Source organism: Dipodomys spectabilis, unplaced genomic scaffold (assembly GCF_019054845.1).
Source record: "Dipodomys spectabilis isolate Male_0828 unplaced genomic scaffold, ASM1905484v1 ptg000098l, whole genome shotgun sequence".
In the NCBI taxonomy this organism is placed as follows: Eukaryota; Metazoa; Chordata; class Mammalia; order Rodentia; family Heteromyidae; genus Dipodomys; species Dipodomys spectabilis.
The window spans coordinates 24,663,247-24,679,104 of NW_024870775.1; the positions used below are offsets into that span (position 1 = coordinate 24,663,247).

General features: G+C 36.7%; 1 protein-coding gene across 4 annotated transcripts in view; it reads right to left on the reverse strand.

The window, feature by feature from the left end:
- The window catches only part of Mpdz (multiple PDZ domain crumbs cell polarity complex component), a 161,504-nt gene that overhangs the window by 5,856 nt on the left and 139,790 nt on the right, over positions 1-15,858 (reverse strand). For all 4 annotated transcript variants that reach the window (XM_042686636.1, XM_042686637.1, XM_042686635.1 and 1 more), the window contains 10 exons: positions 14,913-15,081; positions 12,436-12,581; positions 11,688-11,771; positions 11,309-11,502; positions 8,762-8,909; positions 4,240-4,326; positions 3,764-3,854; positions 2,825-2,868; positions 1,784-1,906; positions 286-390 (listed from right to left, as the gene is read on the reverse strand). In XM_042686636.1, the coding sequence (XP_042542570.1) occupies positions 286-390; positions 1,784-1,906; positions 2,825-2,868; positions 3,764-3,854; positions 4,240-4,326; positions 8,762-8,909; positions 11,309-11,502; positions 11,688-11,771; positions 12,436-12,581; positions 14,913-15,081 (1,191 nt within the window). The remainder of the gene's footprint in view (positions 1-285; positions 391-1,783; positions 1,907-2,824; positions 2,869-3,763; positions 3,855-4,239; positions 4,327-8,761; positions 8,910-11,308; positions 11,503-11,687; positions 11,772-12,435; positions 12,582-14,912; positions 15,082-15,858) is intronic.

Consider the following 15,858-nt stretch of genomic DNA (forward strand, 5'->3'; position numbering starts at 1 on the left):
GCTACTCATTCACAATCTTTACAATTGCAGCAGTTAATCATTCACTGCTAAGGCCTATGTTTCTCCCCTTTAGACATAAAAATGGATGAAACAGTAAATACATCAGGATAAAAATGTTACTGAACATGTATCATACATATTTTTGTAGCTCTAATCATTTATGCTCAAGGAATCTATTCAATAAATAATAGCAGGAGACTGAATATGTTTTACTGCTTGAAGATCAAAGCTCATGTATCCTCAAGTAACCTGTATTCTGAACAGTGCTTGGGATTAAAACTGTACCTGTACTTCAATGGAGCCTGAGGCATTTTTCAGCAAACTGACTGCTTGAGTGTGAGTCATTCCTTCTGTGGATGTCCCACATATAGTGACAATCCGATCACCAACCTGTAAGAGAGATAGAGAGAGAGAGAGAGAGAGAGAGAGAGAGAGAGAGAGAGAGAGAGAGAGAGAGAGAGAGAGAGAAATAGGCATCTGCTAACTCAGAGTGGGACTCTGACACCAGAGTGGCATTTCCTTCTCTACTGCTCACAACACATTTCAACTGCCACCAGCAACTCCGAAGACAAAGAAGTCTAAGAGAGAGCTACAAAAAAGAAGTGGTGCATAAAAGATTTCTAGTTTTCAGGATGGGAGAGGGTAAAATTATCTTTCAGTCTCTCCTAGGTAAGTTACCATTTTCTATTAAAATAATAAAATATCAGTGTTATTTGGAAAGCAGAATTTACCTGCATATTGTCACTATAATTGTTAGATGTGACCATAAGTTAGGGGCTGGCAAGTTAAGATACATAGGTAAAATCTGGCCTACTGCCTTCTTTGGTTAATAGAAGCCTGCTTGGAAGACAGCTGTGTTTATTTGTCTATTTCACAAGTCAAAGCTGAGCAGTTGCAACAGACTAACAGAGTATATGGTTGTCCCACGGAGCCAGACACTATCTGTCCTTAAAGAAAAGTGTGTTGACCCCTGGGGCATGTGTTCAATCAGTTTTTAAGAGTCAGCCATAAATTTAGAAATCAAAAGACACTGACTCATATTCAACCTAGAGGACATTTAAAGTAAAATAGTCATGTTTGGAGACCTCACTTGAGGTAGAAGGCTGTGGGGATTTTACTTTAAGAAGATTGGGTAGTTTAAAACAATGCTTATATGACTGAAGCTGGGCAGTTAGCATTAGCATGAGTTCCATCATATTACTCCAGCTATGTGGAATCTCTGCCTTGAAGCAAGTTTTGAGTAGTTTTACAAGATTCGGAGTCATATTTACATTAAACTTCGACAGCATTTGTAATCAAATGAAAATAAATGATACTTTTCAACTTAATAAAGTCAGAATTTAAGCCAATGAAAAAGTTTCACTTCATCGAGTTGTCTGAAATACTTTATTTTCATTAAACTGGTTTCACAGATTTTTTTTCAATTGCAGACTTGTATATAATTACATTTTAATTAGAATAACCTTCTGTATCACTTTCTCTTTCCCTACTCCCCTAGTGGCTCCAATGAATTTTAAGCATATAACAAAAATATACTGAATCAATTACAAACTTCCTCATTTCATTTACTTTCAAATTTGCATTAAACACCATTTTCTCTTCTTTTTTTCTTAATATTCTTTATCCTTTACTTAAAGCAAGTCCTGGTGTGTCTTAATTAGCTGACATAAAAAGAGATATTCAAATTTAAAACTGCCTTGCAGCAAGTTTTCCAGAGTGAAAGGGTTTAGAAAACCAAGTTCACTCCATTTGTTAGGCTACCATGATTATTGGTAAAACTTACTCTGAGCTTTTGCGTCTGAGCTGCCACACCGTTTGGGTGCATCATTGCAATAAATATTGGAACATCCCCTAGAGGGCTGCCCACTCCTCCAGCAATGCTGATCCCCAGTGAATCAGTAGGCCCCTGCATGAAAAACATAGATTTTGGTCAAAGTGGTATTTTTAACTGACATTTTGTTTACTCTTTGGCACAATAATCCATCATCCATTCTGATCTTCTAGATGGGAGAGTAGAAAATGCAGCTAAAAACACCGTAACTAATTTATAAAAGAAATTTTTTTTTATTTGACACAGGTTCTTTGTATGATTTAGGAAGGTAAATATCTGTTCAGGAAGCAAAAACAATCAGGACACAAGAAAAAGCAATCATACTGTGGGGCTGATGAAAAGAAAATGAACTTGTGAAGTGAGAAAGACCCCCTGTTTGAGAATCAGAGAAGCCTGTGCTCAACTCCAGACGCTCCACCTACAAATATCCACTCTTCCCCATCAGCTACTGTTTCTCCTTTATAAAACAGAGGTAAAAGAGCATCTGAGAGAGCTGCAGTGACCTGATCAGTGCATCATAATGTGCAGTCTCTGGAAGATTGCTCAGGACACAGTAAAGGCTCAGTAACTCATAGCCTCTTTCAGTTTCCCCCTTGTACATGGCTTTCGTGGAATTGTTTGAGAAGAACTGGAAAATGCATGTTGAAGTCAAAGCTTATTGACCAATATGAGACGTGAAAGGCAAGGGAATTAGTTCAAGTGCATTTAATATTATTTTTGGTAATATATAATATACATTATATAAATCACTGAATGTATAATATATATATATATTCCTTGTGTATATATGTTTTATATATCTATATCTATATACATACACACAAAGTGAGCTTTCAAATGTGGTATCATGCCTAGGAAATTCAGCAAAGATTACATTGTACAATTTCCACAGTATATAATTGGCATATGTAGTTTTTCAGATGAGTACTATAAAACAGTAAGATTGTTAATAGGAAAATACAAAACAAGATGTCATGGAAGATACCACCTTACCTTTTTTATTTCAACTGTTCTTAACCCCTGTATTTCAGATGCTGCTGTAAAGGCAAAGAAGATAAAATATAATTATGAAAGCATTTTTATCATTAAAATGTTAGTAAATACATGGAGGTAGATGGGATTAAACATATACCATCTTCTGTTTTTATTTTTAAAAGGAAGAATTGTTACCAACAATACACATGATTAGATCTTTGTCACGTACTTCTCTAGATGTACAGGCAATCTCATTTCTTCTCATTTTAAGCATTGATTATATAACTTTATAATCTACTTAGAATGAGTCAAGGACAGAATGTGCTCTGAATGGGAAGATATGGGTGCAGCTGAGAGGAATAAAGTCATGGATGCATTGAAACAACCCATAGACGTCAGTGCCTAAGTTTCTGCAATATTAGTCACACTGCAAAAACTGCCATATGGTTAGCTTCTTCTATTTGAACATCTCTAAAACTATGCAACTAAGCCAAAACACCTTCTGCATCTTGGTTTCATGTAATTAAAACACAAGAGGATGCATTCATTTTCTCAAATTTTCAACTAATGGCATTTTTTGATTTATTGGCAATTACACTAAACAAAGAAAAGTAATAAAATAAATCAATTTGCTTGGTAAGAAAAATATGACAGAAACTTGATGATAATGTTTGTAGGCACAACTTTAGATTGCTCAGATTTTTGGTGAATACAAGCTTTTATACCTAGTAAATTAGGACATGGAGAAGAGAGAGAGAGAGAGAGAGTGAGAGAGAGCAAGAGAGAGAGAGAGAGAGAAAGAGAGAGAGAGAGAGAGAGGTGTGTGTGTGTGTGTGTGTGTGTGTGTGTGTGTGTGTGTGTGTGTGTTGGAGGAATCCTGTTGACAGCCAAAATTCAGACAACTAAGGCATACTGAAAATACCGATGCAATCTTGAAAAATAGTGTAGCAAGCTTACATGCATTCTTCTTTGAGCTACCTTCTGGTGTCTCTGATGTACTTATTCCAGGCAGAGGAACAGTGAAAGATGACAGGCTGCCTTCACTCACCTACAAACATAAAATTCTTTCAGAAAAGTTGGAAGATAATTCCCCCTAAGTATCATTTATATCTGAATTTCCAATTGTATTATTGTGTCTAGACAGAAACACTGCTTCACAACAGTGGCACTGGATAATTTGAAGTCCAATTTAAGTTTACTTGTCACTGGTTTTGTTTTTCTTGTTAAGAAACAATTTTTCCAATGTCATAAGTAAATTGAAACTAAATGAAGTTGGTTATAACCTACTTAAAATTTAGGGGACTTTTCACAATTTCATTCAAGCGAATCTCTAAATTTAAACAAATCATGTAAATATTAAAACATAGAAACTTCAGAATTAGGTAACAAGAAACAGATGGTGATAATGAAACAAGTTAATAATAGCTACTCACCTGGCTACTTTGAGAAGGCCTCCTCTCTGAATGAAATGGGCCAGCTTTCATTCTACCAACTTCCAGGGTCACTGTGCCTAAGGAACACTGTGGAGTGGTTGTTTTACACAAATGTTTGAATAAAATTCATAATCACCTTTAAGAAAACATTCAACTCTTTGAGTCTGAGCTATTATTTGTGTAAGTCTGTGCCAGTTTGGGGCCAAGCACTCTCCCTTGTTTTCTTCACTGAAATCTGGTGCTCTACTACTTTAGCCACAGCTTCACTTCTGGATTTTTGGTAGTTAGTTGGAGATAAGAGTTTCATGGATTTGTCTGCCTGGCTTGGCTTTCAGCCATGATTCTCATCTTAGCCTTCTGAGTAGCTAGGAATAGGCTAAGCTTTTTAAGGCATCTTTCTTTTGGAATTTCTGTAGTAAAGGATACCTTTGATCCTTTGTGGAAAATGGCTTTCTAAAGAACTTTAAAAGTAATAATAAGCAATCTCTGTGTCTGTATGAGTATCTCAATAATTTCTAGAAATTATTTCTACCAAGGTAAAGAGAAATTGAGAATGGAACAATCTGTTATGAAATGCACTTACAAAGGCTGAATGAACTGAATAACTCAGGGTTTAAAAATAAATAAAAACAATAAAAGCACCATCACAATTTGTTTTGTCTTTATTAGATGAAGTACTTGGATAACTGGGCAAAGCCTCTGTTGCCATATTGTAGCTTGGCAAACTTCTACACAGTAGTTAAATACTGCTAAATATACAAAATAATATCAGTACAATTTCACTAAAATCCTTTAACACAGGTAGGCAAGAAATTCCATGTAGCCAAAAACTGAAAGTAGCATGGTGCAGTATTTGAGATCTTGAGCTTTTACAGTCAGACTCACTTGTTTAAATTTAGTCTATGATTTACTAATTGGGTAACATAATGATGTCCAGCCTTCATACATTTGTTATTCTTAATATTTTCAAATGTAAGCAATAAGCCAGGTGCTGGTAGCTCATGCCTGTAATCCTAACTACTCAGGAGGCTGAGATCTGAGGATTGTGGTTCAAAGCCAGCCTGGGCAGGGAAGTCTGTGAGACTCTTATCTCCAATAAACCACCAGAAAACCAGAAGTGGTGCTGTGGCTCAAGCAGTAGAGCGCTTGCCTTGAGCTGAAGAGCGCAGGGCCAGCGCTCAAGCCCAGAGCTCAAGCCCTCGACTGACAAAAAAAAAAAAAATGTAAGCAATATAGGATGTTGTGATATGTAAATATTATGCAGGGCAGAGTAATAGTAAGATACACATCAGGCTCTTGCATTACTAAGCTGATCTAATAGAGGGAAGTACTGTACATCTAAAGGGAAGTATAGTATTGAACTGTGTTGGACATGAAACAAATTCTAAAGGCCAATACTTGACTGATATGGGATTTTGTTTTGTTGGTTCCTGGTATTAGTGGCCCTAAACCTAAACTCTTCTTGGACCTGGCCATGTTTTCAACTTGTATAAGAGAGAGGCTAACCAGTCCACATATTACTCACCACTGATTGTTTTCATATAGTTACAACTCATTGCTTTTAATGTTCTAAGGGGAAAAGAACCATGTAAGGTAATATTACCAGGATAAAAGTCATTCACTATTATCAAAACAATTAAAATGAAATGAAGTATAGAAATGGAGGATAATTGCAACAATGGCCTCATAATTGTGACAAAATTTTAAGATTTTATTTTATGTAGCAGTTTGACACAGTAAATGAAAGTTTTTGTCACATCTTCCCCAATGATAATCTATTTTTTTCATGTTAGTACTTGTTATGAACATCATTCTAAGCAGCTACATGTTTGTCAGGCCACATTAAAATATACACCAAAGGGTTGGGAAGGTGGCTCAGTGGTAGAGCACTTGCCTTGCATGCATGAGGCCCTGGGTTCGATTCCTCAGCACCACATAAGCAGAAAATTTTAAAAAAATCCAGAAGTGGTGCTATGGCTCAAGTGGTAGAGCACTAGCCTTGAGCTGAAGAGCTGAGGGCCAGCACACAGGCCCAGAGTTCAGGCCCCACGACCGGACCTCATCCCCCCAAAAAATATATACACCAAAGTTTATGAGTCTGTCAATTGCTTTGAATTCTCCTATTATTGCAAATAACCCTTCAATGAAAAATATGTGCATAAATTAAGTATGCCAAGGTTTAGTTATGCCTCCCCCCCTTTTTTTTTTGCCAGTACTAGAGTTTAAACTAGGACCTCAAACTTCCTCAGTTGCTATGCTCATTCAGATAGTCCTATCACTTGGGCCACAATTCCACTTTTGCTTGTTGCTTTGGAACTGTATTCTCACACTTTTCTGTCTGAGCTGGTTAAATTAGAACCTTCAGGAATTTCAGACTCCTGAATGGCTAAGATTACAGGTGTGACCTACCAGCACTCTTGTGGTACTATGCACAACTGTTTCTTTTTTTCTTGGTTGTGGGACCTGAATTCAGGGCCGTTCCTGAGCCTCTTCGTGTTCAAGGCTAGTGCTCCACCATTGGAACCACAGTGCCACTTCTGGTTTTTGAGTGATTAACTGGAAATAGGAATCCCATGGGGACTGTTCTGTCCAGGCTGGGTTTCCAACTGTGATTCTCAGATCTCAACATCCTGAGTACCTAGGATTACAGGAGTGTGCCACCAGTGCCTGGCTTTATGTACAATTTTTAACTGGAGATTTACTAAGCCAAAACAAGAAAAAAAAAGAGAAAAACCAAACATGCAACCACAAATACCTAAGATTCTAATCTACTGCCAAACTGGTTTTTAAAATGGTTGGATTAACTGACTTAAAATTATCTATCTTAATACTTTCTTCTCCAGTTCTTTAATATAATATCAATCTTATACAGCTAACAATTGGTTTTATATCCAAAAGGAAGTTATTCCTCCATAAAGAATTCTGATTACTTTGGCACCTGGCATCTTTAAGAATGACTGGCAAATGTATGATGTATTAATAAGTAAATCTACACATGTATTCATATGTCAGGTCCTTTCCTAACCATAGAGTTAATAACAAGAATGTAATGTGGAACTTAACCTCATGAAACCAACCACTAAGAGACTCCCTCTAACATCACACACTAACAGCTTGATCACTGCTAAAGAACCAACACATGAGCTCCTGTTAACCAGTATCTAGGACACAGGCATTAGCTGAGGTTGAAGGTGTTTTAGTCAATATCAAACTACAATTTTTCATGTCCAAAAATGGTAAGCTAAAACCACAAGTACACAGCATTGCCTAATTAAAGTATGTGTCTATGTGTGTGTGAAATGTTTGTGTGTATGCATGCATTCACTTAGAGTAAGGTAAATCTGTCTAGAAACTGGGCATTCCCTAATAAGAAATAAATATGTCTATAATCCCAGGTTTTCTGTAGTTAGGTGACTATTTTGTACTTTATAACTTATCTCTATCCTTCAGAGTTGGTGGCTTTATTATTTATTTTTTGGAAATACATTTCATGGTATAAAACTTACATAAGCTCAGAAAGACCTGTAGGGCTATGGGAGGGAGTAAACATTCTATGGATCATAAAACATAAAATCATTCTATTACATTATTTACATATTATTCGTCATCACTCACAAAGGTGTTAACTCTGCTGTACTAGGTGGTAGTTAAGGAAGGGGCTGACACAGGAAAGTCCAGAAAACATGATCTTCACAGGTGCCCTTCCTGCTTCCTATCACCTTCCCAGATTGAGAATTTTTGCTTAGTCCTATTTCAAAAAGCAGTCATGCTCAAGGTGAGTCTTCATCTAAACGAGGTCCAAAAAATAAATCCAGTATTAAATATGGAAGAACATAGTGAGATTTTTGTGGTTTGAATATGTTTTTCTTTTCTTTTCTTTTTTTTTTTTTTGGGTCCGGTCGTGAGGCCTGAACTCTGGGCCTGGGAGCTGTCCCTCAACTCTTCAGCTCAAGGCTAGTGCTCTACTACTTGAGCCACAGCGCCACTTCCGGCTTTTTTCTTTTTGCTTATGTGGTGCTGAGGAATCGAACCCAGGGCCTCAAGCATGCAAGGCAAGCACTCTACAACTGAGCCACCTTCCCAGCCCCTGAATATGTTTTTCTTTCAAGGGAAGATACACACAATGTTTATCTTAAAGATAAAAGATGTGCTAGTACTTCAGATACTCAGTTTATAATTCCTACTACCACTAGTATAAACATTTACTATTTAGAATTTAGTCATTAAAATATGGTACCATAAATACACTTGGTGATGACTCTTTAAATAGATTGAAATCGTAGCTCAATAATAAATTATAAATAAATAAATAATAAATTTCTTCTTCCATAAAATTTCCTTCCTTCCTTCCTTCCTTCCTGTTTGCCTACCCACCCTCCTTCTTTCCTTCCAGAGACCCCACTTCCACCACTCCTTCCCCTCTTATACTGAGGTTTAAGCCCAGAATCTCATGCATGACAGACAAGGGCTCTACCATTTGAGCCCTATTCCCAGTACATAGTTTTTGGCATTTTATTTTTACCTTCAGCAAAGCAGCAACGGCTTCCTGAGTGGCATTACGGACATCTTCTCCATTCACAGTCAGTATCTGGTCTCCCTGCATCAGTCTTCCATCAGCATCTGCAATTCCTCCTTTGACAATGTCGGACACAAACACCCCAGTGTCATTTCTGAAAACAATTTTAAGTTTCAACATGATCATTTTCTCTCAGCTTTCATGAAATGCTTATTTAATAAAAGCTAACCTCTTATAATGAAAAACTGATGTGTTTTTCCAATAGTTATTATTGTTTTGAGCAATGTTTCGGCAACGTAAGACTATACTTTATAATAAAGTGTAGGCTTATGTCTATGGCCTTTAACAGATGGAAAAGATCTTTCCTAAGAATACTTCTTCATTAAATACACTGTGAGCAGAAGTGGCCAGTTCTAACCACAGTATATGGGCTGTATGGCTAGCAAATGGTAACTTCAAGTCAATCACTGGTACGAAATTTGTTGTTTTCATACCACAATAAGGACAGAAAAGAATATTGGCCTGTGGTTATGTAGACCATCATTTATATGATCAAAAATAAATAGCAGATAGGCATCTCAAACCAGAACTATAACCTTACAGTTAACTTTCACAGATTTATTTAAAATAAACAAACACTAACGTTATTTATATCTTTTCATAAACTGAAAACGAACAACCCTGTCTCCCCCCTATAAAGACATAGCAATAACTGTGAATAGATGAATTGTATCACCTATTCTTGACAAGGACATACATGCAAACAAGGCATATTACACCATCTGATCCTGGGCTTGCCCATGTTTGGAATAAAGGTGTTGATTAGACAGTCTTTACATGTTGTTCTCCTCAGACAAACAGGGATTTTTATTTGGAGTTTTTATTTTATTTTATTTATTATTTTTGGGGGGGAGGTCCGGTCGTGGGGCCTGAACTCTGGGCCTGGGCACTGTCCCTCAGCTCTTCAGCTCAAGGCTAGCACTCTACCACTTGAGCCACAGCGCCACTTCCGGCTTTTTTCTTTTTGCTTATGTGGTGCTGAGGAATCGAACCCAGGGTCTCAGGCATGCAAGGCAAGAGCTCTACCACTGAGCCACCTTCCCAGCCCTTTCATTTTATTTTATTTTTATTGTGAAAATACTGTACAGAGGGGTTACAATTACATGGGCAAGATAATGAGTACATTTCTTACTAAGCATTGTAGGCTCCTCCTTTGTTTCCCCTTCCCTTCCCATCCTCCTCCTACCCCCCCCCCCCCAACCCTCCTCCCCACCCAAAGTTGTAAAGTTCGTTTTTGACATAACGACTTGTACATCTCATTGTTGCAATGGGTCCACCTGTATCCCTATTTAAACGATTTGTTTTTTCCCTTCCCCTCCACAAATTACAACAACATCAAATACAGTGAAAGCAGGGGTTATACTGTGGCGGAGGGACATACAAAGCAACAAAGAAATGATCTTATAAATGTGTTTATTGAGAGTTTTTATAGTACCATGATTAACTCACCCATTATGAGAAAACAAACATTTTAAGTGCATCACATTTCAGAAGAGTCAGAATACAAATACCATATTCCAAATTGGAATGCCTAATTTTTCTGACAAATTCCCATTGTGATTCAATGCTACATTAGTTCTGTGCTTTAATGAAAAGTTAGTATTTGTCTTTAAAAAAGTCTGTTAGTTGTTGCAGGAGAAATGTTGTTGCAGAACTAGGTAATCATGTGCCGGTTTGGTCATGCTATAGTGTTTAATTCCAAAAGGTATTCTAACATATACTTCCCAACTTCATATATTTTTGACCAAGTAGAAAAATATTCTGCTTTGAAAATTGTGATTGACGCCTAAAGAATACAGGTATTAACTTAGGGCCATCACAGACCTGAGTTATTTTTTATTGAGTGCTGACTTCATTTGATTATCTGGTATATGATCATCATGATGGGCTTATGGTACCACAAAAAAAAGGATTATGAAACTTAGTATTTGCTAGTATTACTTACATATAAACATTCTTCAAGGAATTTAACTATTTAAACAAGTACATACTGCGTTTATACATACCATCACCCAACTTTATGTTGACCCCATCTCCTTTAATAGAGCAACTATCAATTTATTGTGTTCAGCCTCAACTCAGGCACTTTTTTTCTTGGACATTTTCCCTAAAATAGGATCACTTGGTACTTTCTCCTACACTTTGTGGCTCCTCTAAAGTTTATTTCAGTTAGTTATCAGCAGATTGAGTTGTTATAAGTCTATATTTAATTCCCATTCATCAGAATGTGATTTTTTTTGTTTTTAGTTCAGGTATCACTTATTAAACTTTGTTGCTCAGAATCTAATGTATTTTTTGGCACACAGGAGGCACTCAGAAATTTTCAAATGGATTTATCATTGAAGACCTTCAAAAATCTCTCAAATTCTTAGAAAGTTCAAAAATAGTGTCTTTTCTTATCCCCTCAGTGAGTGAATCAATACCAGCTATTAACTGCTATTAACGTAAGTCATCCATAAAGATTTCACACACTAAGGTCTTCTCTGGTCATACCTTTTACCAACAATACTCAATCCCAGGCCTTTTCCAGGCTTCTTCTGTAGCTCAATGGTAAGGGCATCGCACACATCCTCCTCTTTGTATGGGGTTTCATCTCGATAGAGGGTTAGCCGCACTCTTTGTGGTGTCTGTCTCAGGACATTGATTGCTTCATCATGTGTGGCCTTTCTCAAGTCAATTCCATTCACCTGTACAGAAAGAGGACTCTGATGGTAAGGGACCAGGTGAGCAAGTTGGAAAAAAGGATGATAGAGGTGGGGAGGGAGGGAGGAAGGAAGGGAGAGATGGAGGGAGGGAAACAAAAAAACCAAGAAGACACACATTCCCATTGTCTCTCCATTATTTTTGTAGGTCAATAACAAGTATTCTGTACCTCTAAAATCTGATCTCCAGCCCAAAGTCTTCCATCCTTACATGCTGCACCTTCTTCATAAACTTCATGGATAATAATGGCACCCTAAGAACCGAAACACAACATACCCATGTCTTATCCCATGCTTGGTCTCGTTCTCCATAGCAACAGTATGGAAAAGGCAATCCAAACTGTCTACATCCATAAGAGTTACACATGTTGAGTTGTATGCAAGCCACATAATTTAAGGAAATATGTAAGATTAGAATTTTCATTAATTGTCTCAAAGAAGCTTCTATTTTTCTAATGACAGGAAAGTTTCATGACAATTTTACAAAATTTACAAGTCCTATGTACATCAAGACATCACCATTCTATCCCCAAAGGAAAATGGTTTTTATAGGTATTGGTGACATTTAGAAAATCTTGTCTACAAAGTATGCAGTTTCTCATTCTCTATATGGGTAACCCAACCTGATACACAAAATGGGAATCAAAATATATCAATAACCAGGGAACTGACAGAAACATTGTGAAAACTAAAGATCATATCACCTGGATAATACTATCTTTTTTGAGTTGGTATGGATTACGGAAAGTAATCATCTGAATCACCAATGTAAATAGTTTCCATATAAATTAAAATAACAACAAATGATACATGTTCATCAGTTTTTATATTTTATTTAATAAAATCATCTGAAAACCCCCAGTCACTGTTTCCTGAAGGCTGCCCAACAAGAGAAAGTACTTCTGGGTGGGTACTCACCAGCAATGTGTCAGATCCCCCAACAATGCTTAGGCCCAGACCCGTGCGCCCTTTGGAAATCTCAATTGTTGTTTCACAGCCAGGGATAATGGGGCAGGTTGCAGGATCAGAAGCAAAGATCGCTGGTGTTGATGACCTGCTGGAACCTTAAAAAAAATACAAATGACAATTGATTAGAAGGTGTATGTGTCAAATTCACCACACAGGTTGTCTTTAAGAGATGAACTGGGGATGAAGAAATATTTCTATTTGCATTCTATTGTTCAGTTATTTTATATTTATAAAAGAAGTATGACCAAATTTGGGGCTGGGAAGGTGGATCAGTGTTAGAGTGCCTGCCTTGCATGCATGAGGCCCTGGGTTTGATTCCTCAGTACCACTTAAACAGAAAAAGCCAGAAGTTGCTCAAGTGGTACAGCACTAGCCTTGTGCGGAAGACCTGACCCAGGATTCAAGCCCGACTACCAACAAAGAAGTATGATCAAATTCAATGTGGTGCAGGGTATAACATTACTTGTATAGTCATTTTTCTATGTTATTCTGCACCTTTTTAATTGCTAAAGATAAAAGATAGGATATGAAAGAAGAACAGAGGGTTGAATTACACACCTAGTTTTAATGCGATAGTCTACATTTCACTGGATCCAAACATACTTCCTATGAAATAAACATTTGTAAACCTCAGAACAGACATATGTTGCACAGTTAGAAGCACATTCAGTGAAAAACCATAAAATATAAAGCATATCAGTAATTCTTGTCATTGTGCTTGCTTTGAAGAACTTTGTTTTTAGTTTCTTCCTCTCACTTTAATCTCTTCTCAGGTAATCAATTCTGAGTATATCTGTACACACACATACACACAAACACACATATACACATGACATTTGTAGCTTTACCCTTTGTGTCTTACTTGATGTTTTATAAACTCTGATATAAAATTTTGATGCATAGCTCAGAGCTGAGACTATAAGAATAGATATTAAGACTAGACTTAAAAAAACAAGAACATAATTCCACACTTTATTTCATGAGAGTCTTCTTATAGTATCATATGTTTTATAGTACAACAAAAAGTACACAGAAAACAGCATATTTGGGGAAAGCTAGGACACTTGTTGAGTAGCGTATGCCTTGGAAAAGATGCTCTCCTTTTAGAAAACCAGAAACAGACTATTTCTTGCTTCTAAAATAGCAGAGACAGGTGTATGATATTTTCTTTTATATTAAGTTTCCATTCAACATTTCATGTTTATAGCCAATGCTATTTAGAGACTAATAAAAACAAGAAAATTTCCATAAACTCTTTTTAACATTTCAACGAATTATGCAGACTTTCTGCATAAAGGATTATTTTAATCAGTGATGCATTACTTTTAAGACTTTTCTGTACAATATTATAAATGTTTGAAATTAGTAGTTCCTCTTAAACTTGTCAAAAAAACTAAATATTTCAATTTGTACCTCAAGACAGACTTCCCTTACTCCGTGTTGCAGAAAAATCCAGTTTTAAGTAATTTTTAAAAAATAAAAAAAAATATGACTACAGCCAGACACCAGTGACTCTCTAGTGTAATTCTAGCTACTCAGAAAGCTGACATCTGAGAATCGAAGTGTGAAGCCAGCCATGCAGCAAAGTCCATGGACCCTTATCTCCAATTAATAACCAAAGAGCTGGAAGTAGAGTTGTGGCTCAAGTGGTAGAGCACCAACTTTAAGCAACAAAAAATCTCGGGGACAGCACCCAATCCTTGAGCTGAAGCCCCAGGACACACACACACACACACACACACACACACACACACACACACACACACACCCTAATGCTATAGACCTTGAAATTTATTTTATTACTCACTAATACAACTTCTTTAACAAAAATAACTAAATTGAACCATTTCCTCATAATCTGTGAGGTTAATAATAAAATGAAGTCAGACTACATATATTTATTTCACCTAATTTGAAATGATATTGTAGAACACCCCAGCCACATATATCTAGCATACATGTGGCAATGATTAACGCTCTTTTTTTTTTTTTTTTAAGTTTCTTGTGTCACAGGCCTGGTTGGGTCTATCTGTGACACAAGGTTACTGTATGTCCATTATACAAATAAGAAAACTGAGGTTTAAAGAAGTTACTTTCCTGTTATAAAAGGAAAAGCTACAAAATGGTATTTTAAATTCATCAGCAAGAGATTTCTGGAGAGCAAAGAGATAAGCAAGAAAGAAGCTAAGACTACAGTGGGAAGATGGATTTCCTAAGGTGCCATGGTTAGTTAACTCATACCACACAGATATCCATCCAGAATGTACACTTCAGGAACCCATTTCTTTGAACCATCTCACCAAAGGGCTCCCTAAGACCTTTTTAGACACATTGAGCCACAGGCAGGCAGTTGATTTGCAAGAAAGGACCTTCTGCTGAGTGTGCCATATGTATATGTACAGGACTCTCAAGACTCTGGCCCTTACTTCGCATGGGCTCCTGTTCCAGTTCAGAGGCACCAGACTGTGGGACTGCAGGAGGCTTGGAGCTGATCTTTTTTTCTCCATTGGCTGCACCAGCTGCTTGGGAATCTGGATTCTCAGCACAAACTGTCAGTTTTACTGTTGTCTTTGCTATCTTCAGAAGGCTAATAAACTGGCAGAGTAGTGGTGTGAAGGAGAAACAAAATCAAGGGCACATCAGTGGACTCACACAAATTTATGTCATCAGTATTGCTAGAATCTATCCCATTAATCACTGAGGGAAGATACAATGATTTCCTTTTCTGAATGCAAGAGACCAAGAAAGTAGTTTTTCTCTAGTATCTCCAAATGCCTAGATTAAGGCAATGTGTAATTTCTACTCTAAGTTGAGTTCTGTCCAGAGTTTTTCTTTATATAACTATAGCATTTTCAACCTTTTTTATTTCTTAAGCACTGTTGTCCATTTATCTGGATTCCCTATGACCTTAGATACATGAGGAAATTTTCCCCACTTCTGAATCTACAGAGCATTTGAAGCAGCTTACACATTTTTAATAAAATAGAAACACAGAAATGCATATATTAAAAGCAAGGTAGGAAAACTAACAGAGAAATCAAGGCAAATGGAAAACAAAAAACAGATTTATGGGTCTCAGAATCCCACTAATACAGTAACCAAAACGGATTTATTTTTAAAATCACTGTTAGGTTTCTTACTGGCCTATGTAGAAACTGAAATACAGTTACTTACTAGCCTAGCCCCTAAAGGAAAAGAAACCCTTTTTTTACCCTTGACAATTATATATGAATTGTGCCAAGTTACACTCCAAATAAGTTGTTAGGGTCAATTTTGAAAACATAAGTACAAAGAGAAGACTGTCACCAATAAATTCTAGACATTTATAGGCTAAATCTTAGAACCTGCATACAAAGTAATATGTATAGTAGA